Raw genomic sequence first — 24,987 nt, 5'->3', positions numbered from 1 at the left:
AATAAAATAACGTGTAGTGACAAAACTGAAGTATGCACGGATTTATAATCTATAATGCGACTAGAGATAGAACAATGACGTGCTAAGGTGCCAGTTTACATCAATACAAATATTATAAAACAATTTAATTGTCGATTTGCGTTTTCCTTAAGGACTTTTTTCCGGATGAGAAGTGCATATGACATATGCATTAGTTACAGAAATAACGTATGCAAGTAACTTTTAATTATATTTTTGAAATCAAGTTTTTTTGTTTTAATATTATTTTTCTTTCTTTTTTTGTATAATTTTTGTCTCTTTTGGAACTTTTGTTCTGTTAGTCAATAAATCTATATTATTATTATTATTATTAAAATCATGATGTTTTTTCGAAGAACCTCTTCATTGCAACTGTTCCCTAGGCAAATTTTTGTTTCATAAAGTAATAAAAAATATTTCAGTCGAACAATTCCATGTTGAATTATTAAATAAATTCAACTTTAAATTACAACAAACAAATGCTGGAAGTGGAAAGTCCCTTCTTGTAAACACAACCTAGCCAGATTTTTTAGAACACTTGTATTGTTATTAATTTAATTAATTTTGTGTGTTATCCTATTCCCTAATTCTTCCAAGTCATTTAAGGGTGGTGTAAACAGGGGCGGCTTGGTGTATGAGGCAGGTGAGGTATTTCGCTGTCCCCATAATTAAACAGTGCCCTTCAACACAGCACACAGAGACGGACTCGAATCTTGTCTCTGCAGTGTACGCAAAACAGATATCGTTTAAAATGTAAGCTGTCTTCGAATTTTTCAACAACTCCTTTTTTTGATTAGCAACTTTTTGAGTTTTCAACTTTCGAATTTTTACAATTTTTTGTTTTTTCAGTGTTTTGAATTTTCCGTTCCTCGATTTTTAATTTTTCCTGTCTGCAATATTTTGATTTGCCATTTTTTTAGTTTCCAGTTTAATTTTTCGATTGTTTAGTTTTTCGTTACTTCATCTTTGACATTTGCAATTTCTAGATTTCACAATTTTTCTATTTTTGAATTTTTGGGTCTTCATTTTCTCGTGTTGCAATTTATTTGAAATTTCAAATTTAAAATTTTGCTTTTTTAATTTTTCGAATTTTTGGTTTTTCAGTTCTTCAATATTTCGTTGCTTCTTCTTTTAGATTGCTTTTTTCTATTATTTCTCAATGTTTCGATATTTAATTTTTTCGTTTTATCAGTTGTTAGATTTCCAATTTTTCGATTTTTCATTTTGGATTTTTCGAAAAAACGCGTCAAAAATACAAGAGTGAGTGAAAAAATTCTTGCTTTACAATTTTTCAAAATTTCAGTTTGAATAAACTTGTTCTTTTTGTCCAAAATTTAAAAATACAAAGATGAGATCTTGATTGTTTAAAAGCTAAAATTTGAAATGATTAAAAATTGAAAATCAAAAAAACTGTAGATTTGAATTATCATTTCATTCAAATAAAGGAAAATTAAAATATCTACAAACAAAAAATCAAAAACTTAAAAAATCGGAACATACAAGAAACTAAAAACTGTAGATCGAAAAACTGAAGGAATAAAAATTTCCAAGATCGAAAATCTAAAAATTCGAAACTTGGAAAACTAGAAAACTTGAAAGTGAAAAATTGTAAATCGAAAAAGTTAAAAATCTAAGTAACTATAAAATCAAAAAATTGAAAAATTCAAGAGTTGGTAAGTAGAAACTTTGAAAAACTTAAAATAAATTCGAAAAATTGAAAAATCTAACAAAAATCGGAAAATCGGAAAACACTGTGAAAGCGATTAAAAATTAATTCGTTAAGCAAAATTTAAACAAAAAAATTGAAAACCAAAAAACCGTAAAAGCGTGAAAATTTCAGTTTTAAAAAATTTGTTCTTTTTGAATTAAATTAAAAATTGGAATTTGGGAAAATAAAACATTAAAAAATTGAGTATTTGAAAAATTTAAAAACTAAATTAAAAATCGAAAACCCGATTAATTGAAATATCCAAAAAACTGCAAATCAAAAATCTGGCAGACTGCAAATTACAAAGCCAAAAAATATATAATTAAGAAATTCCAAAAAATGTTAAATAGGAAAATTTAAGATTGAACACTAGAAAACCCCAAATCGGAAAACTGTAAAGTCGGAAAATTGAAGAAACAAAATCCACAAATGGAAAATTTGAAAATCGAAATATTAAAAATCGAGAAACTAGAAAATTCAAAAACTGAATAAATGATCTAGAAATTGACAAGTCGAGCTAACTGTAAAATCGAAAAATTGTAAATTAAAAAATTGACAAAAATCAAATGTTGATAAATCAAAATTTTGAAAAACTTAAAATTGCAAACTCAAAAACTTGCAAATCGAAATATTGTACAATTAAAAAATTGCAAAATAAAAATCGAAAAATAGAAAAATGGTAAAACCAAAAAACCGTATAATTTTCAAAAATTCGAAAATGGGTGGTATTGCAAAATCTTCAGTCAACAGGATGTAAATGTGAAAGCGATTAAAAATTAATTAGTTAAGAAAAATTTAAACATAAAAATTGAAAAACCAAAAAACTGTAAAATCGTGAAAATTTCACTTTTAAAAAATTTGTTCCTTTTGAATTAAATTAAAAATTAGAATTTGGGAAAATAAAACATTAAAAAATTGAGTTTTTGAAAAATTTAAAAACTAAATTAAAAATTGAAAACCCGATTAATTAAAATAAGGAAAAATTAAAATATCTACAAATTGAAAAATTCAGGAAGGGCAAAATTGAAATATCCAAAAAATCGCAAATCAAAAATCTGGCAGACTGGAAATTACATAATCAAAAAATATATAAATAAGAAATTCCAAAAATGTTAAATAGGAAAATTTAAGATTGAACACTAGAAAACCCCAAATCGGAAAACTGTAAGGTCGAAAAATTGAAGAAACAAAATTCACAAATGGAAAATTTGAAAATCGAAATATTAATAATCGAGAAACTGTAAAATGCAAAAACTGAATACATGATCCAGAAATTGACAAATCGAGCTAACTGTCGATGTCGATAAATCAAAATTTTGAAAAACTTAAAATTGCAAACTCAAAAACTTGCAAATTGAAATATTGTACAATTAAAAAATTGCAAAATAAATATCGAAAAATAGAAAAATGGTAAAACCAAAATCTGTATAATTTTTAAAACTTCGAAAATGGGTGGTATTGGAAAATCCTCAGTCAACACGATGTAAATAAACGTGGCTAAAGCAATTAAAAATTAATTAGTTAAGAAAAATTTAAATATAAAAATTGAAAAATCCAAACACTGTAAGATCGTGAAAATTTCAGTTTTAATAAATTTATTTTTGAATTAAACGAAAAATTAGAATCTGGGAAAATAAAACATTAAAAAATTGAGTATTTGAAAAATGTAAAACCTAAAATAAAAATTGAAAACTCGGTTAACTGAAATAGGGAAAAATCAAAATATATACAAATTGAAAAATTGAGGAAGCCCAAAATTGAAGTATCTGGGAGATCAGAAATTACAAAACCAAAAAATAAGAAATTCCAAAAAATCTAAAACAGGAAAATTGAAGATTGAAAACTAGAAAACCAAAAATCGGAAAAATTGAAGAAAACCAAATTCACAAATGGAAAATTTGAAAACCGAAATATTAAAAATTGAGAAACTGGAAAATCCAAAAACTGAATAAATGATCTAGAAATTGACAAATCGAGCTAACTGTGAAATCGAAAAATTGTAAATTAACAAATTGAAAAAATTAAATGTAGGTAAATCAAAATTTTGGAAAACTTAAAATTGCAAACTCAAAAACTTGCAAATCGCAATACTGTTAAATTAAAAAATTGCAAAATAAAAATCGTAAAACCAAAAAACTGTATAATTTTTAAAAATTCTAATATGATAAAAGTGAACTTACTTCAGCTTTTAAATTTTTCGATTTTTTGACTTTTCGTGTTTTTGATTTTTTACTTAATCAATTTTTCAAAATATTGCCACTTTTTTAATCTTACATTTTTCGATTTTTGAGTTTTTTGATCTTTCGATTTGTTGAAGTGTTTTAATTTTTAAAATTTTCAATTTTTCGAATTTTTTTATTTTAGATTTTTCACTTTTTTATTGTTTCGATTTCTTAATCTTTCAAATTTTTGCCCTCTCGTTTTTCGATTTTTCTAATTTTCGGAATTAATTTTTCAGTTTTTCCATATTTCGATTCTTTAATTTTCGATTTAACGATTTTCTTTCGATTTTTAGCCTTCTCGTTTTTAGATCAACACATTTTATACAAATATACGAGCACTTGTTTGTGGACGACGCCAGGGCTCGAAAATTTTAGAACACAATAATGTTGTGTGCGTATATATTTAATAATGATAAAATAAATATTGTCATAATAACATCGACTTACCTAAAATAATATTCTGAACGTTTTGCTGCATTGTAACTTAATGAATAATTTTAATCGCTTCCTCTCTTTTGAGGAGACAATTTGCTGCGTGCTTAATTGTCGGATTCTTTCGATATATAAACATAAACAATTGAAGTTAAACATGTACTATTTTTATGTCAGAGGCGAGGGAAGATCCGCGGAGTTCTTTATTTGGAAAGAACTTTACAGAATCTTAGGGGCTCCTAGCATCTTTATTTTTAAATATGTGTTGAAAAATGTAAGATTTAAAAACTCGCAAAATTTTGAAAAATGGAATAAGTAAAAAATAAAAAAAACAGAAAGTGAAAAAATCCAAAAATTTACAAATTGAAATAAATATTGAAAAATTCCAAAACTTAAACATTGAAAATTTAAAATTCCAGAAATTAAGAAATCGGAAAGACGAAAAATCTAAAAGGTGAATCCATTAATCAAGAAATTGAGAAATCGAAAAATTTAAATATATAAATCCCAAAACTTAAACGTTGAAAAATTGGTAAATAGAAAAATCCAAAAGATGAATTATCGACAAAGTAAGAAATCGAGAAATCGAAATGGAAAAATTGAAAAATCGCGAAATCTAAACATCAAAAGATCGGAAAGTCGAAAAATCGACAAATTGAGAAATGGAAGTGCACCATTTATATTTCCTGAAGTTGTTCGAATATTTGTATCGATTTTTGAAAAAAATTACAGACATTTTTTTTTAATTTAAAATTAACTTAAACAAAAAATAGAGGAGATAAATTTAAGAAAGTACAATTATTTGTAGCGGCCTTTGATAAAAATAATTGAATTTCTGTAATTGAAGTAGAAGGTAATACCTACCTATATACGATAATCGATTGACGCGATTTAACAAATTCCATGTGGGGTCATATTTAAAATCTTAACATAGATATAATAAATAAATTATTATTATATTTATAATAGGTTAAGTGCTTTAAATAACATTATTGCGATTTTGCTTAAAAAGTCAACAAAATTGGAACAACGTGGCAACGTCGCATCGGAATTCCAAAAATAAACAATAGTTTTAAAGGCTATTTAAAAAACTAAGTTGTGTATTATGTCTCAAAAACAAAACACTCGGTATAGTCGAAAATAATTTAATGTATGCTACTTAACAGTACAATTTTTCTCTCTAATAATAATAATAATTAATGAGAGATCGAGGGATCGCACGCTTAGTGACTCATCCGCACTTATGAATCAACCTATTATTGATTATCTCAAGGACGGCTTATCACTTTTTTTCTAAAATCTGTAGAGCATAATTGAATTTTCACCGAGATTCCACTTTATCTATCAGCGTTAATTTTTTTTTAATGTGGTAACGTCTTGAGAAAATTATGTAATGTTTCAAAAAAATCAGTTGTACGAAATTACAATTTATTTATTTATTTATTTAAATATGTTAAACAACAAAAATATGAGATTTTCAGTCTTGAAAAATTATAGAGCTAGAACAATGAAGTGATAAGGTGCGATCTTAAATCAATACAAAAAAATGTAATTCCGGATTTGAAGTATATGTGTCACATGCAGTACTTACGTAAGTAACTTTAAATTGTATTTTTTTAATCATGATTTTTCTACTTCTTTTGGTATGAATAAACTTATAGGTAAGCGAAGAAAAATGTTGCTGCCCCGGTGGGAACCGAACCACACGTTTCCCGCTTGCCGGGCGCGTACCCTGACCACTAGACTACAGAGCGGCTTATCTTTCTTCGCTTACCGACCTATTATTGTGCCGCCACAAACTCAACTTTTTCGTGTCTCAGGGAGGTTACAAATTTACTAACATATGATCGAGTAGGTAGTGAAATTTATTTTTAAAATTACGATGTTAGCGGTTTTGAAAGCTGTCATTACAAACGTGTTTAACAGGAAGATTTCTCAGGGGAGTTTACAGATACAAAAAACACGTACGCAAACCAAGAAATGAAATTAAAGGAGCAAAATATTATTAATAACAAAAAAACGAATGTAAAATTAAATTATTGTTGTCTTCAATTTCCATGACTTCCACATGTGGTTCCTCATCTGAATAATCAAAATCACTTCAGTTAAATTTATAATTATTTGTGGTATGCCTTGGACACTGAAGTTTCCCATAGATTTGCTTCCACCTATAGGTTAATACTTTACCGTCAGTCACCCTATTAATATGTTTATTGTAATATCGTTCGCAAAGGCTCAATGCTTTCACTCGATGAGATTATATTAACTATTTCTATAACTTTTTTTGTATTGTTTGGTTGGAAATGAATGCTACATTTTAACATTTTCCCAATTACTTTTAATAGAATAGACTGATACGGAGCGTTGTCCATTACAGCAACAATTTTGAAACCATCAAAATATAAAACCGGAATCAACTGGATTTCTACCTACATTTTAATAAAATTAATTCTTCCATACATAACCCAGTTAGTAGTAAGATAACTGAATTTTTTTGTTCTGAAAAAGCCATTCTTGGTAAAAAAGTCATAAATAACAAAACTCATAGAGCAGTTCTGAAAAGAACTGATTTTTATCGTGCAAACAAAGCAAATCATTAAATAACAATAAACCACGTAAAACTGATAACTAAGTCTAGGAAATGCTGTTCGACAAATTAAAAACAAAAAAAGTTCATTGACGATAAATGTTATCAACCAATTTCAAAATTTGTTAGCGGTTTGATGACATCTTCATTCGAAAGTTATGATATATGTAAGAATCTTTCAGAAAAAAAAAAACTGTTTGTAACAAGTTATACTTTATTTATTTAAATAAATTACATAATTTAAATATGAGATTTTCAGTCTTTGAGGAATTATAAAATATCCTTTTCTTTAGGAGCCCTCAAAATTATTAATTTTTACCATTCACAGTTGCCTACTTTTTCTGTCCAGGATAATACCCAGTGCAATATTAAATACCCACAACGTAAATCCTTTCGCTGCTATGATGAAAGGTGGTAAGATACTGTTCGCACATATTTGTTGCAATGCCAATACATATGTCTCGTCAATTAAAGTAAAGTTTTGAGCAAAATCCAGGCATTTGTTATAGTCTGCACCCAATATAACAAAAGTTATAAAGTCCAGCAATGATATCAATAATGTACAATGACCCCAAGCTCTTAGTGCTTTTGGAGTGTTCGTCCGGAATACTAAAAAATAATATGTAATTTTCACTTAATTATATCGTTTTTTCTCTTACAGTGAATAGACACAAACAACCAAAACACATCCAAAAGTAGATAAAACCACACGAAGACGTTGAAAATAGTACCAGTAAACGTTTGATTAGGAAACTGTTCTACATCATCTGCAAATTTTGGTTTATATTGGCTGGTTTCATACCTTCGAGCAAGTTAACTTACTGTATAGGAACATGCCATAAATTAGTGCTCCTACTGTACCCATGTAACTGGAAGGAGTAGTAGGCAGGTCAGGTGAATAATAGAATACTATACACATCATAGACATAATAATCCATGCAAAACTTTGAACCTGCACATAGAAAAAATTATGTTATTTAGTAATAAAATTGTTAATTTTGACACTTACGAATCCAACACCGGCAGCAAGTTTTCGCAATTTACTATCACTTTGTTGTACGGTCATGTTTGATTCTCACTGTAACTTTAATGAGTACTTAAATTTGCTTTACTGTATGTAGGTATGTGTAACGAAAATTGTTGCTGTACTTTATATAGCTAAAATCTGATGGTCGCTCTACGTCAACTAAATGTTCTTCGTAATAACTGACGTCAAATGTTTTTAGCGAAATCGAATAACGTCTAGTATCAAAATTTAAGTACAGCTTGAGTAAACTATTTGGATTGGAGATACAACAATGACGTGATAAGGTGAGAGGATTACATCGATACCGATACCACAAACCAATTCAATTGTCGATTTGCGTTTTTCTCAAGAACTTTCTTCCGGATTACTAAAAGATAAACAGATCAAGTTTTATTTTCCTATTATATTATGTTCTTTTACCATTTTGATCAGTAGTGGTGTATTGCTCTAAGATCAGATAACCAGTATTTTTATTGGAATAATATAAATAGTCAATTAATTGTTTCGTTTTCGGCAGTACCAATATTGTCCATATTGTGTCGATTGAAGACCTGTGTTCGGTACCACAACAACACTACTAAAATGGTTCTCCAATTTAGTTATAGAAAACAGTTTCTGTATTTGTTTACATCAGTTGAGAACTTTTTCGATCTATAAGTAGTAGTAGTCTATACTTATGATTCTAGCTCACTACTTAGTAACTTTGATCCTCTATTTTGAGGGCACGAACTAATTAAAATCAAACTAATTTCTGCATGACATTCTTCCATGTATAAATATAAACACCTTCAAGTTGTTTTTCTTATCGAGGATAACGTAAGGACGTACAGTAGTGGAGTCCGTCGAGCAATTTGATACTTTCATATTTTCTCGACATTTCATAACCCTTAGATAAGGCTGTGGTTAGGGATGACGAGATCTTTAGTTTTGTGAGATGTTGAGCCTCCCCTAGATCTAGAAAAGTTATAATTAACCAAATGTGAATTACAACATCGAAAAACAAAATAAAATGTAGTGTTTTATTCAGTAAGCGGAAGTCAGAACAATAAAAATGTCTGGACCGTCGGCATTGTGATCCGGTTATTGCAGTTCGTAGAAAACATCTTTTAGTTTAGTTTCTATATTTTACTCTCACATCTACAGCTTGATATTAGTATTACAATGCATCTATCGAAACTGATACATGCGTCGTTGTAAAAATGTGGATGATATCAACACAAAATTTTGTAACAGAAAAACTCACTTGTAACAAACGGTTAGCACGTTTCTTTACCTTTACTCAAACATTAAATACATATATATTTTTATTTTAGATTATAATGGTTGCCATAAAAAATAATAAAATTTGACAAGTTGTACTGTATTTCTTCGACCATTATTTTTTCTTATAATAAATTGTAGTAAATATATAATTAAAAAATTGTAATAAATATAAAAAATTACTAATTTACTTTTAATCTCATAATAGCGAGCATTTAGCCTAACAGTTTCAAATCCTTTTATTAAAATACACCAGTCTGGTCAACATACTAACAATAGAACATATTTGTTTATGCCCACACTGTTCAGGCGAGCCTGGTTCATATGAGGTAAAATCTACAGCTACTTCACGATTAACAAAAGTCAAAATAGTCAACAGATCTTTAGTTTTGTGGTATTGTTTCATCTCTTTCACTAGAGATTTAATAAAATATGCTCCTTTGCCGGGATCTCTATAAGAATAGTAACCTTCAACAGTTGAATACATCACCAGAATGTCAGCCATTACTGGTATGGAATAATAAGCGTCAACCGAAGAACTGTCTTCTTCTACTCCACCAGTTTGGTAGTGAAGAGTTGCAGCAGAATGTAGACAACTTCCTCTACAGGCCTAAAAACACTGACGTAATTCTACTTACGATTTCCAAATTTGGTGGATGCGCCGGTTCAAATTTATTTTCCTCTATTTGAACATTTGCAAATCACTAAATAAACAATGCTATCTAATCTTACCTGTACAAACAATAATTTAGGTTTGCCTGCAAGCGTGGGACAATTGTTTGCAGTAAAATATTCCCAAATAGTCCTAGTGGGGTATTCCCGGTCTCTTGCATAAAGCTTGCCATTATTTCCATGACTCATTACTACTATAGCAAGGCAATCGGAATCAGTGTGGTCCATCCTAGATACTACAAAAAGCAACGATTATTCCTATCTAAATGACGACATTTTGTACCTTTGATCAGTTCGCTGGCGATATCATGAGCTGTTAGGTCATTGTGCACCGAAACATTAAAGTTCAAATCATGAAACATCTCTACTAAGTCGTCTCTGTCTTTGTCGGATCCTTCTCTTCTTGAACACTCGGGGTGAGAAAAGTCGACGTGGTTGAAAATAACGGCGATGCCTCTTTTTGAATGGTCCATTTTGTAGGTATCAGCGTAGGGCGAAGGCGACAGTTGGTCATGGCTTTCTTCTGGTTTTGACTTTTGAGATCTGACGATTCAAATAATGGAGAAATTAAAAAGAATTATATTTTTTGAACAAAATAGTGTCAATGTTTAGTTTTTGTTTGATGATGTCAGTGGTATTGTCTTGAATTTTTGTTTTTATTATCAGAATGTTGATTTATCGATATATTTTTTTATTGTGTAATTTCGTTCATATTGATTCATATTTCTGATTGATATAAATTCACTATCATATTTATTGCTTTATGACTATATATCAAATATCGTTTATCCACAATCATTATAATGAAACTATTGTTAACTTTTTAGAAGGTGACAAATAGGACAACTCGTTTTTCTGTCATTTTACATTATTAACCTGTAATAAGTACATAAACTCTTTGCCATTTCTATTGAAACACCACTTGTTAATTGTAAATTTGGCAACGTTCATATTCAGACAATTTTCTAACTAAAAGCCGTTGTCAATCAACCGAAAGCTGTCACCAATTGCTAAATTTTAAGCAAAATCAACAGGTGGTGTTTCAACAGAAATGGCAAAGACAATATAGAATTCAACAGAGATCGCTCACTAGATTTATTATTCAAATGCTCAAACAAAGTCTACATAGTTACTTTTAATAGCCAAATTAAGGTTGTTCTGGCAGTAATTTAACTATACGGTTAATTAATAATTGTTTTTTTTTAATTAAATCTAGGGAATTCAATCTCGAAATCTCAAACTTGGTGTTGAAGTCCGATACGCGTTACAGATTGACAGTTGCCAATGAAAATTCATAGTCCAAAACCTACAAATTACTTAACTTATAAAACTAATAAACAAGTTTTCGAAGAGTAATTTAACTAATTTTGTATTTTTACATCACTCAACATCAGCCCTCAACCCACAGATAATTTTTGTTTTTGTTTTTGAGGCCAAGTTAGGGACATTGAATGTTTGAGACTTCCCAAAAGACTTTTATGACAAAAGCTTAAAATGAAGATAAAATAAATAGATTGAGTTAATTTATGTTTACAGCCTATTATATTTATTAAATGAATTTATTATGTCAAATAATTATTAAATTTATCAATTTCCTCTTTCGATCATACTCGTGATTTTTTGGCCTATAGCCAATATTTAATTTTTTTAGATAAGCAAGCAGATTTGGGTTTTTTGAAATGTCAATTTGGTTATTTATATTTAACGTGAACTTAAACTTTGAATATGTTGCCAACAAAGTTGAAATTTCCTTTTTTTCTACTTCTTCTGCAAAATACGCCAGCAAAATACTGTTACGAAATCAACAGAGACTATAAAAAATAAATAAATAATAAAAATAATAAACCCATACGCCGCCCCAGTACGACGCCTATGGGTTCCCGAGCTTTCTAAAGACACATGGCCGGCATTGATGGGTGGTGAGTCATCAGTCTCGAAGCGGCGGATAGCTACAGCAGAAAAGCCCGGAAGCGAAAGTCGCGAAGGACAATCCTGAAAGATCAGGAATGCCCGACGTCTAGAAGGAAATACGAGTTTAAATAGAGGCCACCGTCGGGAATGAGGATTATTATTCAATCGAATTCAGAAGAAGTCGAGTCCAGCGCGTGAACTAATTCATTCAACTTGACCATGAAGTTAATTTGTATATAATGTTTGCAATAGTTAGTCGTGTAATTCGAGATATTAAGAAGTAAATTGTTGAGTTTTACCAACCCCGGATTTCAATCACCCGTTAAACGTAACAATACTTTCGGATCTGTTGTTCCTTTCTAAGAGCACCAATGCATATAAATTTTGTCAAAACGTCAAGATTACGTATTCAGTTTTGCAATTCTTGATTTAATCAATAAAATAATTGACTCAGTCATTATTTTTTTCAGACACCCCGTATAAGCAAATCTAAAAAATATTAATGCAGTGATAAATCACAAGTATTGACTTTTTCAGTAAAATTTTGGGATGACGTCATCAATTTTTTAGGGTGGATGAGCAAATACATTTTGATCAAAAATTTTACATGCTTATGATAACTTTAAAATCAATTAAATAACTTCACGCATTCATTAATTTTTTTGAGTAGTCCTGTATATGCAAATCCAAAAAATATGAATGGAATGATAAATCACAAGTACAGACTCATCATATTTTGTATATTTTAGATAGAACTTATTCGCCAAACTTTTGAGGTGACGTCATCAATTTTTTGGAGGGGATAAGTAAATATATTTTGATTAAAAATGTATCATGCTTATTATAACTGTAAACCATATGCAAGGTATTCGGTTTTGCAGTTTCCAAATTAAATTGCAAAATGTTGATTTATAATTTTGATTTTTTTCCAAAAATCTGGACGTTTCGGGTAAAAACTTAATTCGGAGTCATAAACTACATGTTTAGGACTATGTTATTTTATACAATTTAAAACCCATTTGGTATGAAGTACAATTTTGAAGTGAAGTCATAGCATGAGTGGTGGGGATGATTAGAGAAATTTTGCTTAGCGTTTTACCATCTACATGATATTCCTAATATAAATACAAAATTTCACAACAATCGACCCAGTACTTTCGGAGATTATCTGTCTAATATACATATATCCGTGACGGCAGACAGACGGAAACGGGAGACCTATTTTTTCGTCCTGTAGAGGTCATGAAAGTGGGAGAAAACGTAAAATTATTGTATTTCCTCTATGAAGGCTGCAAAAAATTAATTAAAACCATAGTAATAATTATTATTTAATTACGATAACACCACTCAAGATCGTTTACAAAATCCTTTTTAACAATAAATAGCGCCTTGTTTACCACTTTTCTCAATATTTTTTCTTATAATAAATTACAGTAAATATATAAATAATAAACTGTAGTTAATAGCGAAGTATAACATCTAGCCTAACAGTTTCAAATCCTTTTATTAAAATACACCAGTCTCGTCAACATACTAACAATAGAACACATTTGTTTCTGCCCACAGTATTCAGGCAAGCCTGGTTCATATGAAGTAAAATCAACAGCGACTTCACGATTAACAAAAGTTAAAATAGTCAACAGATCTTTAGTTTTGTGGTATAGTTTCATCTGTTTCACTAAAGACTGAATAAAATATCCTCCTTTGCCGGGATCTCTCCAAGAATAGAAACCTTCAACAGTGGAATACATCACCAGAATGTCAGCCATTACTGGAATGGAATAATAAGCGTCATCCGAAGAACTGTCTTCTTCTACTCCACCAGTTTTGTACTGAAGGGTTGCAGCAGAATGTAAACCAGTTCCTCTACAGGCCTAAAAACACTGACATAATTCCACTTCTAAACGCAGTATATTACAATTTCCAATTTTGGTGAATACGCCGGTTCAAATTTTACCTTCTTACCTGTACAAAAAATAATTTAGGTTTGCCTGCAAGCGTGGGACAATTGCTTGCAGTAAAATATTTCCAAATAGTCCTAGTGGGGTACTCCCGGTCCCTTGCATAAAGCTTGCCATTATCTCCATGACTCATTACTACTACAGCAAGACAATCGGAATCAGTATGATCCATCCCAGATACTATAAAAAACAACAATTATTTATATCTAAATGACGACATTTTGTACCTGTGATCAGTACACGGGCGATATCATGAGCTGTTAGGTCATTGTGCACCAAAACATCAAAGTTCAAATTATGAAACATATCTACTAAGTCGTCTCTGTCTTTGTCGGATCCGTTTCTTTTTGAACACTCGGGGTGAGAAAAGTTGACGTGGTTGAAAATAACGGCGATGCCTCTTTTTGAGTGGTCCATTTTGTAGGTATCAGCGTAGGGCGAAGGCGACAGTTGGTCATGGTTTTCTTCTGGTTTTGGCTTTTGAGATCTGACGATTCAAATAATGGAGAAATTAAAAAAATCAGATTATTTTTTGGTGTTTGTTTGATGATGTCAGTGGTATTGTCTTCAATTTTTGTTTTTATTATCAGAATGTTGATTTATCGATATATTTTTTTATTGTGTAATTTCGTCCATATTGATTCATATTTCTGATTCACTATCATATTTATTGCTTTATGAGTGTATATTAAATATCGTTTTTTACCCCAAAATGTACTTTCTGTTTTTGTTATAAACGTGTAATATATAAAGCTATAAACTGCTACTTACTTAAAGATGTTAAGAAAATCTGTATTGGAACTGTCACTACCCATCTGAACCGTTTTTTGCTACAATTTGATAATAAAGCACACTTAACTGTTTCCAACCTATATATTAATCAAATTTCTTATCATTGTTGACTCTGCATACAAGTTTTTTCATTGAGTGATGATTAGATAAATGGTGAGGAGTTTCTATGACTTCTGAATATTTATTCATTTTTATACTATCTGGCTTTGTTAATCACTATTTAAATATTGATTTTCGCAAAGACCGCTATAAACGAAAATAATAATCGTATATATGTATAATTCATAACTCTTGAAAAACATTTTCATTCTCGTTATAATTAAAAAGCTCTTAAAACGAAAGATAAAGTCTTGAGTAACGTGGTGTAAAACATATCATCCTCTCAAAACAGGAGTCACTCGTCCATTGTTTATTATTAATTCAGAGATGACTCACCAATTTATTATTATCAGAAAGTGACAGCTGCTGAAATGCAAATACGTGAAAATTACACAAAACGAAAAATCTAACGGAATTCGTTATTTACGTGAAATAAAACTCAATTTTTTACAATTATATGTTAGCTTATCATTTGACAATATTTCGAATCAATTTAAAAACAGCAGATATTTTCATTAACTAGATAAAATTTAATATTTTCTTTCGTTTTAAAACACTCATTGAGTTCCTGCACTTGAAAAGAAGATAATATTGTATAATTCACTATTAATCTAGATAACGAAATGTAGTTCAAACTCATATTTGAACAGAACTCAGCGCATCTGATTGTTATTTTATTACCTCTTAACAAGATCAGAATAGATAAAAATCGCACAATACAAACAATACCAGGAAACAAAAACACAAACAATACCAGGAAACAAAAAGTGGAGAGTCTGGGGTTAATGTGGAAGGTAACCAATCACCTCCACTAAGAATATCCAAAAATTATACAAAAATGTTTTATAAAGAGGTATATTCGTAATTAATTTATTTAACTATTTGAGATTTTCACACTTACAACCACATTATCAAAATGATCAATTTTTGCCAATCACAGTTGCCTACTTTTTCTTTCCAGGATAACACCTAGTGCAATATTAAATATCCACAACGTAAATCCTTTCGCTGCTATGATGAAAACTGGTAAGATAGCATTCGCACACACTTCTTGAAATACTACTTGATTAAAAGTTGTTTCAGCATAATCCAAGCACTTGTTATAGTCTGCACCCAGTATAACAAAAGTTATAAAGTCCCATAAAGATACCAGTAAGGTACAATGGCTCCAGGCTTTTAACGCTCTTGGAGTATTCTTGAACAACACTGAAAAATAACACGTAATTTTTTCACTTAATTGTATCCTTTGTTTTTCTTACGGTAAATAGATACAATTAACCAAAGCACATCCAAAAGTACATAAAACCACATGAAGACGTTGAAAACAGTACCGGTGAAGGTTTGATTGGGAAACACTTCTTCACTAGCTGCAACATTTAATTTATGTTAAATATTATTTGTTATAGTTCCGGATTAAATTAACTCACTGTATAGGAAGTACCCATAAATTGTAAGTTGTATTAACTCCATGTAACTGGAATAATTATTCGATATAACGGGCGAATAGTATAATATTATACATATCATAGACATAACGATCCATGTCACACTTTGGATCTGCAAAGAATAAGGATAACATTGGCAATAAAATGATTACGAATGTTGATTTTAAAACTTACGATTCCAACACAGGCAGCAAGTTTTCTTAATTTATTATCTCCTACTTTCGCCGTCATGTTGTAAAGGAGTACTTAAACTTGTCTGACTATATGTGTACCTAATTGAATTTGTTTCTGTACTTATATAACTGAAAAGCTAATTATCACTATACGTCAATTTGATGTTCCCCATAATAATTAACATTAAGTGTCCTTAGCGAAATAAAATCACATCCCGTAACAAAATTTAAGGACAAGTACTATTAATCATTGTGATTAGAGATATGCAATGACGTCATAAGTGGGGAGAATTAAATCAATACAGATTAGTGACATTGCAGAACAACTCAATTGTTAATTTGAGTTGTTCTTAAGAACTTAGGAAGTATAATTTTTGAAATATTTGTCGAAGATTCTTTCTGTTATATAAGGTGATTATCGCTATACGTCAATTTAATATTGTCCGAAATAAATAACTTTAGTCATCCTACCCAAAAAAAATTGATATCCAGTGACAAAATTTAATTACAGGATTATTATAAATTAATTGCGATTACAACAATGACGTGATGAACTGTGAGAATTCGTAATCGCTTCTGTTTTTAAATCATTTGTTTCTCTGCTCTAAGTCTTTCCTTACAATTTCCTTTCTTATAACTGCTTTTTCAGTTGGTGTTTTAAATTCTCCCATTTACGTTTCGGTTATTTTTCTTTGAATTCAACTTCCAATTTTTTTTTATTATTCTCAGTTGATTTTTCACTCTATACCCAAATCCTCTTCTTTTTGTCTACTTCATTACTTATGACTCCGTCCTTTCAACTTTACTTCCAATGACTTGTGGTCGGAGTCAATTCTATTTTTTCAGTTTATTCCCGCAATTCCACAAAAGTAATTTTAAGCCACTCTTCTTTCCCATTCCCTTATAATGTACATAAACTACATCCTTAAATGCAAAGTCTTTATTATTTTTTATCATTACTACGCCTTCCCTATATGGTTCTTTACTCGCTTAATCTCGACTTGATTTGTAAAATTTTTCTTTTATCACTGTAAATATTTTGCCCCAACTTTCAACGTGCCACCCTTGTTGTGTATCCTTTTCAATTTATTCCTTAGCTACATTTCTAAATCCTTTTTGAATTTTTTGATCTTCTTCTATCCAATTCTTATCATTAAATGTTCTTTTTCCTGACAGTTTATTTTTATTTTTCATCACCTCCTGTTTTCCGCCAAAGCGTCGTAACCAAAATTTTCTTATTTTTTACTTCTATCTCAATTTTTTTCTCCAAAAATTCTTCTGCTCCTTTTGCATCTATTTTTTCTATTACTTTGATACCGGTTATTAATTGTGAAATTATTTCTCTTCTTTCTTCGAATCTCTTTTCCACTTCTTTCCATTCTTCCCTTTGTCTTTCAAGTATTACTATTATTATTTTTTAAACAGTTTAAAAAAATCTTCCTCTTCGGGACATATTTGGTTTGTTTGTGAAATAATTTAACAGAATCTCAAGGACCTGTTGCGTTTTGTTTTTGAAGTAATTTGAAATAATCTCGGGGGCCCCTTGTGTCTGTTTTTCGAAGTAGTTTGAAAGAATCTCAGGGACCCCTTTTGGCTTGTTTTTGCAGAAATTTGAAAGAATCTTGGGAATCACTTGTCTTGTTTTTGAAATAATTTAAAAGAATCTCGAGGACCTCTTGCATTTTATTTTTGAAGTAATTTAAAAGAATCTCGGGGACCCTTTGTGTATGTTTTTTGAAGTAATTTAAAATAATCTCGGGGCCCCTTGGGTCTGTTTTTTTGAAGTAATTTGAAAGAATCTCGGAGACCCCTTGTGTCTGATTTTTGAAGTAGTTTGAAAGAATCTCGGGGATCCCTTTTCGTTTGTTCTTGAAATAATTTAAAAGAATCTCGATTGATTTTGTATTTGGAGTCATTTGAAAGAATCTCGGGGGCCCCTTGTGTCTGATTTTTGAAGTCGTTTGAAAGAATCTCGGGGGCCCCTTATGTCTGATTTTTGAGTAGTTTGACAGAATCTAGGAATTCCTTTTGTTTTGTTTTTTTAAATAGTTTGAAAGCATCTTGAGGATCCCTGTGTTTTGAACTAGTCTGAAAGAATTTAAAGAACTCTTTTATTTTGTTTTTAAAGTAGGTTGAAAGAATCTTATGGATTCTCTGAATTGTTTTTGAAGTAGTTTCAAAGAATCTTAAAAAACTTCTTTTGTTTTGTTTTTGAAAGAATCCTGAAAACCCCTTGTGGCTGTTTTTTGAAGTAGTTTGAAATAATCTCGGAGGCCCCTTGTGTCTGATTTTTGAAGTATTATGAAAGATTCTCGGGGACCCCTTATGTCTGATTTTTGAAGTAGTTTGAAAGATTCTCGGGGACCTCATTTGGTTTGTTTTTGAAGAAGTTTGAAAAAATCTTGGGAATCACCTGTCTTGTTTTTGAAATAATTTAAAAGAATCTCGAGAATCTTTTGAATTTTGTTTTTGAAGTAATTTAAAATAATATCGGGGACCCCTTTGTGTCTGTTTTTCGGAGTAATTTGAAAGAATCTCGGGAACCCCTTGTGTCTGATTTTTAAAGTAGTTTGAAAGATTCTCGGGGACCCCTTTTGGTTTGTTTTTGAAAGAGTTTGAAAAAATCTTGGGAATCACCTGTTTTGTTTTTAAAATAGTTTAAAAGAATCTCGAGGACCTTTTGCATTTTGTTTTTGAAGTAATTTAAAATAATCTCGGGGACCCCTTGTGTCTGTTTCTTGAAGTAATTTGAAAGAATCTCGGGGACCCCTTTTGGTTTGTTTTTGAAGAAGTTTGAAAGAATCTTGGGAATCACCTGTCTTGTTTTTGAAATAATTATAAGAATCTCGAGGATATTGTGAATTTTGTTTTTGAAGTAATTTAAAAATGTAAAAGAATCTCGGAGACCCCTTGTGTCTGATTTTTGAAGTAATTTAAAATGATCTCTAGAACCTTTTTTGTCCGTTTTTTGAAGTAGTTTGAAAGAATCTCAGAGACCCCTTGTGTCTGATTTTTGAAGTAATTTAAAATGGTCTCGAGAACCTTTTGTGTTCGTTTCTTGAAGTAGTTTGAAAGAATCTCAGAGACCCCTTGTGTCTGATTTTTGAAGTAATTTAAAATAATCTCGAGATCCTTTTGTGTCCGTGTTTTGAAGTAATTTGAAAGAATCTCGGGGACCCCTTTTGGTTTGTTTTTGAAGAAGTTTGAAAAAATCTTTGGAATCACCTGTCTTGTTTTTAAAATAATTTAAAAGAAACTCGAGGACCTTTTGCATTTTGTTTTTGAAGTCATTTAAAATAATCTCGGGGACTTCTTGTGTCTGTTTTTTTAAGTAATTTGAAGGAATCTCAGGGACCCCTTGGGTCTGTTTTTTGAAGTAGTTTGAAAGAATCTCGAGGACCTTTTGCATTTTGTTTTTGAAGTCATTTAAAATAATCTCGGGGACTTCTTGTGTCTGTTTTTTTAAGTAATTTGAAGGAATCTCAGGGACCCCTTGGGTCTGTTTTTTGAAGTAGTTTGAAAGAATCTCGGGGACCTCTTGTGTCTGATTTTTGAAGTAATTTAAAATGGTCTCGAGAACCTTTTGTGTTCGTTTCTTGAAGTAGTTTGAAAGAATCTCAGACACCCCTTGTGTCTGATTTTTGAAGTAATTTAAAATAATTTCGAGATCCTTTTGTGTCCGTGTTTTGAAGTAATTTGAAAGAATCTCGGGGACACCTTTTGGTTTGTTTTTGAAGAAGTTTGAAAAAATCTTGTGAATCACCTGTCTTGTTTTTAAAATAATTTAAAAGAATCTCGAGTACTTCTTGCATTTTGTTTTTGAAGTAATTTAAAATAATCTCGGGGACCCCTTGTGTCTGTTTTTTGAAGTGATTTGAAAGAATCTCGCGGACCCTTTGTGTCTGATTTTTTAAGTAGTTTGAAAGAATCTTGAGAATCCTTTTGTTTTTGTTTTTTAAATAGTTTGAAAGCATCTTGGGAATCCCTGTGTTTTTGAATTAGTTTGAAAGTATTTAAAGGACCTTTTTACATTGTTTTTATAGTAGTTTCAAAGAATCTTCTCCAAAACCCCTTTTGTTTTGATTTTGAAACAGTCTGAAAGAATCCTGGGGATCCCTTGTACCTGTTTTTTGAAGTAGTTTGAAAGAATCTCCGGGACCCCTTGTGTATGTTTTTTAAAGTAATTTAAAAGAATTTCGGGGACCCTTTGTGTCTGGTTTTTGAAGTAGTTTGAAAGAATCTCGGGGACCTCATTTCGTTTGTTTTTGAAGAAGTTTGAAAGAATCTTGGAAATCACCTGTTTTGTTTTTGAAATAATTTAAACGAATCTCGAGGACCTCTTGAATTTTGTTTTTGAAGTAATTTGAAAGAATCTCAGGGACCCCTTGTGTCTGTTTTTTGAAGTAGTTTGAAAGAATCTTGGGAATTCCTTTTTAAATAGTTTGAAAGAATCTTGGAGATTCCCTGTGTTTTTGAAGTACATAGTTTAAAAAAATTTGAAGGACCCTTTTATTTTGTTTTTAAAGTATGGACTTTTAAAGAACCTTGTCTTGTTTTTGAGGTAGTTTGAAAAAATCTCGTGGACCTCCTGTCAATGATTTTTGAAGTAGTCTGTAAGAATCTCGGGAACCTCTTGTGCCTGGTTTTTGAAATAGCTTGAGAAAATTTCAGGGCCCCCTTTTGTTTTGTTTTTGAAGTAATTTGAACGATTTTCGTGGATCCTTTTCTTGTTTTTGAAGTAATTTTAAAGAATCTCAGGAACCCGTCGTCTTTTGTGAATTAAGCAGTTTGAAAAGATTTCGGGGATGCTTTGTCTTGTTTTTGAAGTAGTTTAAAAGAATCTCTTAAAAGTATGTAAAACCCCCTATTCGCCGCTTTTTTTGTTCGATTTTAAAATTTATATCATACTTTATAGTTATATACGAACGCCATATTTTTCCACATTTTTACACTTTTTTTTCATATTCAAAAGACCAATCGATGTTCTTAAAACATCTCTAAATCAACAACCAATTTAATAGTTTCGGAGATTGTCTATCCCTTAGTAAACAACAGACGAGAAACACAGACAGTCGGAAATTGTATACCTATTTTTTTATTTTTTAGAAGCCATGAAATGTAGAAAAAAGCATGAAATCGGTTCACAAAGTGGAGCCTGTTACAATGTATGTATTTAGACCTCCAACATTTTACATTACAAACTACATTCATAACGAAAGGAATGTAGTTTGCTGAAAATACAGTTATGCTGACAGTTATCACCAATAAATTTCACTTATCTCTGTAATAAAACAGTTACGTTAATGAAAGATTGCCTTATAAGAAAAATTCTAAAAATAATTGTGCAATAATGTAAATAAAATGTGTAAACAAATCAAAGAACACACAATTATATATTTATACTTCATTGAATACGCGTCACAATATCTCAAATAAAAATCTGGCTCTTATTTACTCTTCGCCGTTTGTCTAGTCGTTCGAAGAACAACGAGTGCTAGAACAATGTTTAGTATCCACAGAACAAATCCCTTGGCTGCAATTAAAAACACCGGTAGAAAGAAAATAGCGCAGTAATACTGAAGCGTCAAATGTACTCCCCAATATGCGTAAGAATTAGCAAATTTTAAACATTTATCGTAGTCCGCACCGAGCATAACGAAGGTAATAAAATCCCAAAAACTTATAAACAAGGTAAAGTAACTCCACATCTTCACCGCTGTTACACTGTCATTGCGAAGCACTAAAACCGAAACACAAGATTGTTTTTGTTAATGCTTTTAAGTTTGTACTTGCAGTAAATTGATGTAGATATCCACGCAATGTCAATGAAGAAATAAACCCACATGAAGCCAGCGAAAACGTTAGTGGTAACTGTTTGGTCAGGGAAAAATGGACGACCTGTTTCTAAAAAAATCGTTTGGTTTGAACATTCTAAATAGTAAGTTCATATTTATCTCCTTACCTGCAAGAAATATACCGTATATGTTTACTGACACATATTCCATATAAGATTTTGGATTTTCGTAGGGAAGAATTGGTAAATAGTACAGGATCACACATATTAAAGACATAATGGTCCACGCTGAAGCTTGAATCTACAATATAAGGTAATGTAAGACATCTTATAAATCACGGGAGGGAATTAAGTCAAGGCAGGAGACACTGTTTTGATATCAAGATCTATGTTTGGCAACTTCATGTTGTCAATAGCTACACTAAACTTGATGCCGTTGGAATGTCTAATACCCGCTTATCTATATAATAGCTTTAAAAAAGCATTTTATGTATTATAGTATTATTCACTGTATTATTTTAGGTATAATTTATATGTGTAAGTACAATCGGATGTACCTAGCAAAATTTGAGATGACGTCATTAAATTGTGGGTGGGGACACACAAGCAAATTCTGCAGCAATCTAAACACGGAAGTAAATTACAGTTGCTCTTTACCTGTGAAAATTTGTTTAAGGCGCAATTCTCGAACTTATCAACTAATTATTATAAAGTCATAAAGGATTTAGAGCAGATAACGTAAAATATAATACAGAGCTAATTCCCTTGATGGCTTTCGATAAACATAAACATGATACAGTATTGAAAAAAACAGTTTTTATTTTAACGTAATTGTTTGTTTAGAATTTCGAAGGACAACAAGTGCTAAAACAATATTAATAATCCACAAAACAAATCCCTTCGCTGCAATAAAGAACACTGGTAAAATAATATTAGCACAAAGACTTTCAACTGGTACTCGATCCATCCATTCTGGCAGCATATTACTATATTCCAGACACTTATCGTAATCCGCCCCAAGTATAACAAAAGTGAGAAAGTCCCAAAAACACACAAACAGAGTAACGTAACTCCATATCTTCACAGATATTGCAGAGTTTTTCCGCAACACTGTAACCAAAAGAAACTTTATTTTCGCCAATATTTTTAATTTTTCACTCACTAGAAATTGCTGTACCTATCCACACGATGTCCAGAAAAAAATAAACCCACATGAAACCAGCAAAAACGTCAGGAGTAAATGATCGACTTGACGTTGTGGTGGGCAAGAATTTGGAATCCTCTAAAAATCATTTGGGCTGAGTTGTGTGTACAACAAATAAAAATCGTCACTTACTGGAGAGGAACGTGTCGTATATGTTGCGTTCTACTGATTCCATATAGGAATCTGGACCGCTCAGGAACACTGGTTGTGAGTGGAATAAGGCGATACTTATCAAAGACATAATTGTCCATGCTGAACCTTGGATCTGTAACGAGTAAATTAGATTTAAAAAATGATGAGGTGGGTATAAAGTACGATGGACAAAGCCGCAGCAACAGTTTTCACACTAAATTCAATATTTGATAACTCCATGAACGTCAGAAACTGTACTAAACGTGAAATACCTAGCCATAAATAAATCATATCTTCGAAAGAGATAAAACAAACGGTCGTATTTTAAATTGGATTTCCTGAATTTTCTGATAATATATTTAAAATCCACCAAATCATTAATTGTGCCGTGTCTTCTCATCCAAACACTCGTTTCTTCGTCTAACTAGGTAGCATCTCCTATTTGTCAACAGGGATCGCCCCAACCTGTCGAAAGTGTTATTTTTAAAAATTGATTTATTAATTGTTTTTGAGTCATTTATTCTTATTTTGTTATACAGAATTCGACGAAGATAAATATAATGTAACATTTAAAACAAAAGTAATATTTTTATATTCATGTGGTCATTTGTTTAGACTCTCGAAGGACAAGAAGTGCTAAAACAATATTAACAACCCACAAGACAAATCCCTTCGCCGCAATAAAGAACACTGGTAAAATGACGTTAGCACAAACCCCTTCATCTGTTATTACATCCGACCACCAGGTGCTACCACTATGATATAGACAGTTATCGTAATCCGCCCCAAGTATAACAAAAGTGAGAAAGTCCCAAAAGCACACAAACAAAGTAACGTAACTCCAAGCCATTATTCCTTGTTTAGAGTTTTTCCGCAACACTAAAACCAAAAGAAACTTTATTTTCGCTAATATGTTTAATTTTCACTTACTGTAAATTGTTGTACCTATCCACACGATGTCCAGAAAGAAATAAATCCACATGAAACCAGCAAAAACGTCAGGAGTAAACGATCGATCTGCCATTTCGGCAGCCGAGAAAATGGAATTGTCTAAAGAAACGTTTTCTCCTGAGTTGTGTGTACAACAAATAAAAAATATTGCTTACTAGTTAGGAACGTGTAGTAGATTACACGTCCCAGATTTTCCATATAGGAAGTTGGATTGGTGAGAAACACTGGTTGTGAGTGGAATAGGATGATACATATCAAAGACATAATTGTCCATGCTGAACCTTGGATCTGTAAGGAGTAAATTAGATTTAAAAAATGACGAGATGGGTATAAAATACGATGGCCAAAGCAGCAGCAACAGTTTTCACACTAAATTCAATGTTTGATAACTTCATGGTTGTCGGAAACTGTACTAAACGTGAAAAACCTACCATACGTGTGATAAATCCCTAGCCATAAATTAATCAACCTTCGAAAGAGCTAAAGCAAACGGTTGTATTTTAAGTTGGATTTTCTGAATTTTCTGATAACAAATTGGAAATCCACCAAATCATTAATTGTACCGCGTATTCTCATCCAAACACTCCTTGATATAACTA

The 24,987-nt window shown here is 30.9% G+C and overlaps 4 protein-coding genes and 1 long non-coding RNA gene across 6 annotated transcripts; all 5 read right to left on the bottom strand.

Moving 5' to 3' along the window:
• Positions 1-7,163: 7,163 nt before the first annotated feature.
• Positions 7,164-8,111, bottom strand: LOC135127816 (uncharacterized). The gene is made up of 4 exons (XM_064054447.1): positions 7,977-8,111; positions 7,790-7,919; positions 7,627-7,734; positions 7,164-7,576 (listed from the first exon to the last, which is right to left on the bottom strand). The coding sequence occupies exons 1-4, from the start codon at positions 8,031-8,033 to the stop codon at positions 7,290-7,292; spliced, it is 582 nt and encodes a 193-aa protein (XP_063910517.1). The 5' UTR covers positions 8,034-8,111; the 3' UTR covers positions 7,164-7,289.
• Positions 8,112-9,475: 1,364 nt separating this feature from the next.
• Positions 9,476-16,517, bottom strand: LOC135127814 (caspase-1-like). Its single transcript, XM_064054445.1, has 7 exons — positions 16,309-16,517; positions 16,117-16,246; positions 15,949-16,056; positions 15,628-15,895; positions 10,210-10,469; positions 9,987-10,162; positions 9,476-9,864 (listed from the first exon to the last, which is right to left on the bottom strand). The coding sequence occupies exons 1-7, from the start codon at positions 16,363-16,365 to the stop codon at positions 9,484-9,486; spliced, it is 1,380 nt and encodes a 459-aa protein (XP_063910515.1). The 5' UTR covers positions 16,366-16,517; the 3' UTR covers positions 9,476-9,483.
• On the bottom strand, positions 13,153-14,678 carry LOC135127815 (caspase-1-like). The gene is made up of 4 exons (XM_064054446.1): positions 14,570-14,678; positions 14,026-14,285; positions 13,803-13,978; positions 13,153-13,711 (listed from the first exon to the last, which is right to left on the bottom strand). Exons 1-4 carry the CDS (start codon positions 14,611-14,613, stop codon positions 13,331-13,333), a joined length of 861 nt encoding a protein of 286 aa, XP_063910516.1. The 5' UTR covers positions 14,614-14,678; the 3' UTR covers positions 13,153-13,330.
• A 5,164-nt stretch (positions 16,518-21,681) lies between the features above and the next one.
• Positions 21,682-22,749, bottom strand: LOC135127813 (uncharacterized). Of its 2 annotated transcripts, XR_010280284.1 has the most exons (4): positions 22,659-22,749; positions 22,270-22,402; positions 22,101-22,211; positions 21,682-22,047 (listed from the first exon to the last, which is right to left on the bottom strand). It is a non-coding gene; the product is annotated as an uncharacterized LOC135127813 (long non-coding RNA). The 2 variants fall into 2 exon arrangements; XR_010280283.1 differs by lacking the exon at positions 22,659-22,749 and having other exon boundaries at positions 22,270-22,580.
• Positions 22,750-22,902: 153 nt separating this feature from the next.
• LOC135127811 (uncharacterized) lies at positions 22,903-23,732 on the bottom strand. The gene is made up of 4 exons (XM_064054442.1): positions 23,621-23,732; positions 23,438-23,570; positions 23,264-23,383; positions 22,903-23,211 (listed from the first exon to the last, which is right to left on the bottom strand). Exons 1-4 carry the CDS (start codon positions 23,726-23,728, stop codon positions 22,919-22,921), a joined length of 654 nt encoding a protein of 217 aa, XP_063910512.1. The 5' UTR covers positions 23,729-23,732; the 3' UTR covers positions 22,903-22,918.
• Positions 23,733-24,987: the final 1,255 nt, after the last annotated feature.

Source organism: Zophobas morio, unplaced genomic scaffold (assembly GCF_036711695.1).
Source record: "Zophobas morio isolate AGI-343-1 ecotype UQ-CSIRO unplaced genomic scaffold, CSIRO_AGI_Zmor_V1 ptg000012l, whole genome shotgun sequence".
NCBI lineage: Eukaryota > Metazoa > Arthropoda > Insecta > Coleoptera > Tenebrionidae > Zophobas > Zophobas morio.
The sequence above is the reverse complement of the archived record's forward strand: the minus strand, read 5'-3'. Positions and strand labels throughout refer to the sequence as shown.

Excerpts from the sequence above, each read along its gene's own strand:
- LOC135127811 (XM_064054442.1), bottom strand. The coding sequence starts at position 23,728 with ATGATTTATTTATGGCTAGGTATTTCACGTTTAGTACAGTTTCTGACG. Across the intron at positions 23,384-23,437 it reads ATACGACACGTTCCTCTCCA|AGGATTCCAAATTCTTGCCC; the intron begins GTAAGTGACGAT and ends AATGATTTTTAG. Across the intron at positions 23,212-23,263 it reads GATAGGTACAGCAATTTCTA|TGTTGCGGAAAAACTCTGCA; the intron begins GTGAGTGAAAAA and ends TTTTGGTTACAG.
- LOC135127815 (XM_064054446.1), bottom strand. The coding sequence starts at position 14,613 with ATGGGTAGTGACAGTTCCAATACAGATTTTCTTAACATCTTTAA. Across the intron at positions 14,286-14,569 it reads GATTTTCTTAACATCTTTAA|ATCTCAAAAGCCAAAACCAG; the intron begins GTAAGTAGCAGT and ends TTGAATCGTCAG. Across the intron at positions 13,712-13,802 it reads CTAAATTATTTTTTGTACAG|GCCTGTAGAGGAACTGGTTT; the intron begins GTAAGAAGGTAA and ends CAGTGTTTTTAG.
- LOC135127814 (XM_064054445.1), bottom strand. The coding sequence starts at position 16,365 with ATGACGGCGAAAGTAGGAGATAATAAATTAAGAAAACTTGCTGCCTGT. Across the intron at positions 16,057-16,116 it reads TTATGGGTACTTCCTATACA|CTAGTGAAGAAGTGTTTCCC; the intron begins GTGAGTTAATTT and ends TAAATGTTGCAG. Across the intron at positions 9,865-9,986 it reads CTAAATTATTGTTTGTACAG|GCCTGTAGAGGAAGTTGTCT; the intron begins GTAAGATTAGAT and ends CAGTGTTTTTAG.
- LOC135127816 (XM_064054447.1), bottom strand. The coding sequence starts at position 8,033 with ATGACCGTACAACAAAGTGATAGTAAATTGCGAAAACTTGCTGCCGGT. Across the intron at positions 7,920-7,976 it reads TTGCTGCCGGTGTTGGATTC|GTTCAAAGTTTTGCATGGAT; the intron begins GTAAGTGTCAAA and ends TTCTATGTGCAG. Across the intron at positions 7,577-7,626 it reads GTTGTTTGTGTCTATTCACT|TATTCCGGACGAACACTCCA; the intron begins GTAAGAGAAAAA and ends ATTATTTTTTAG.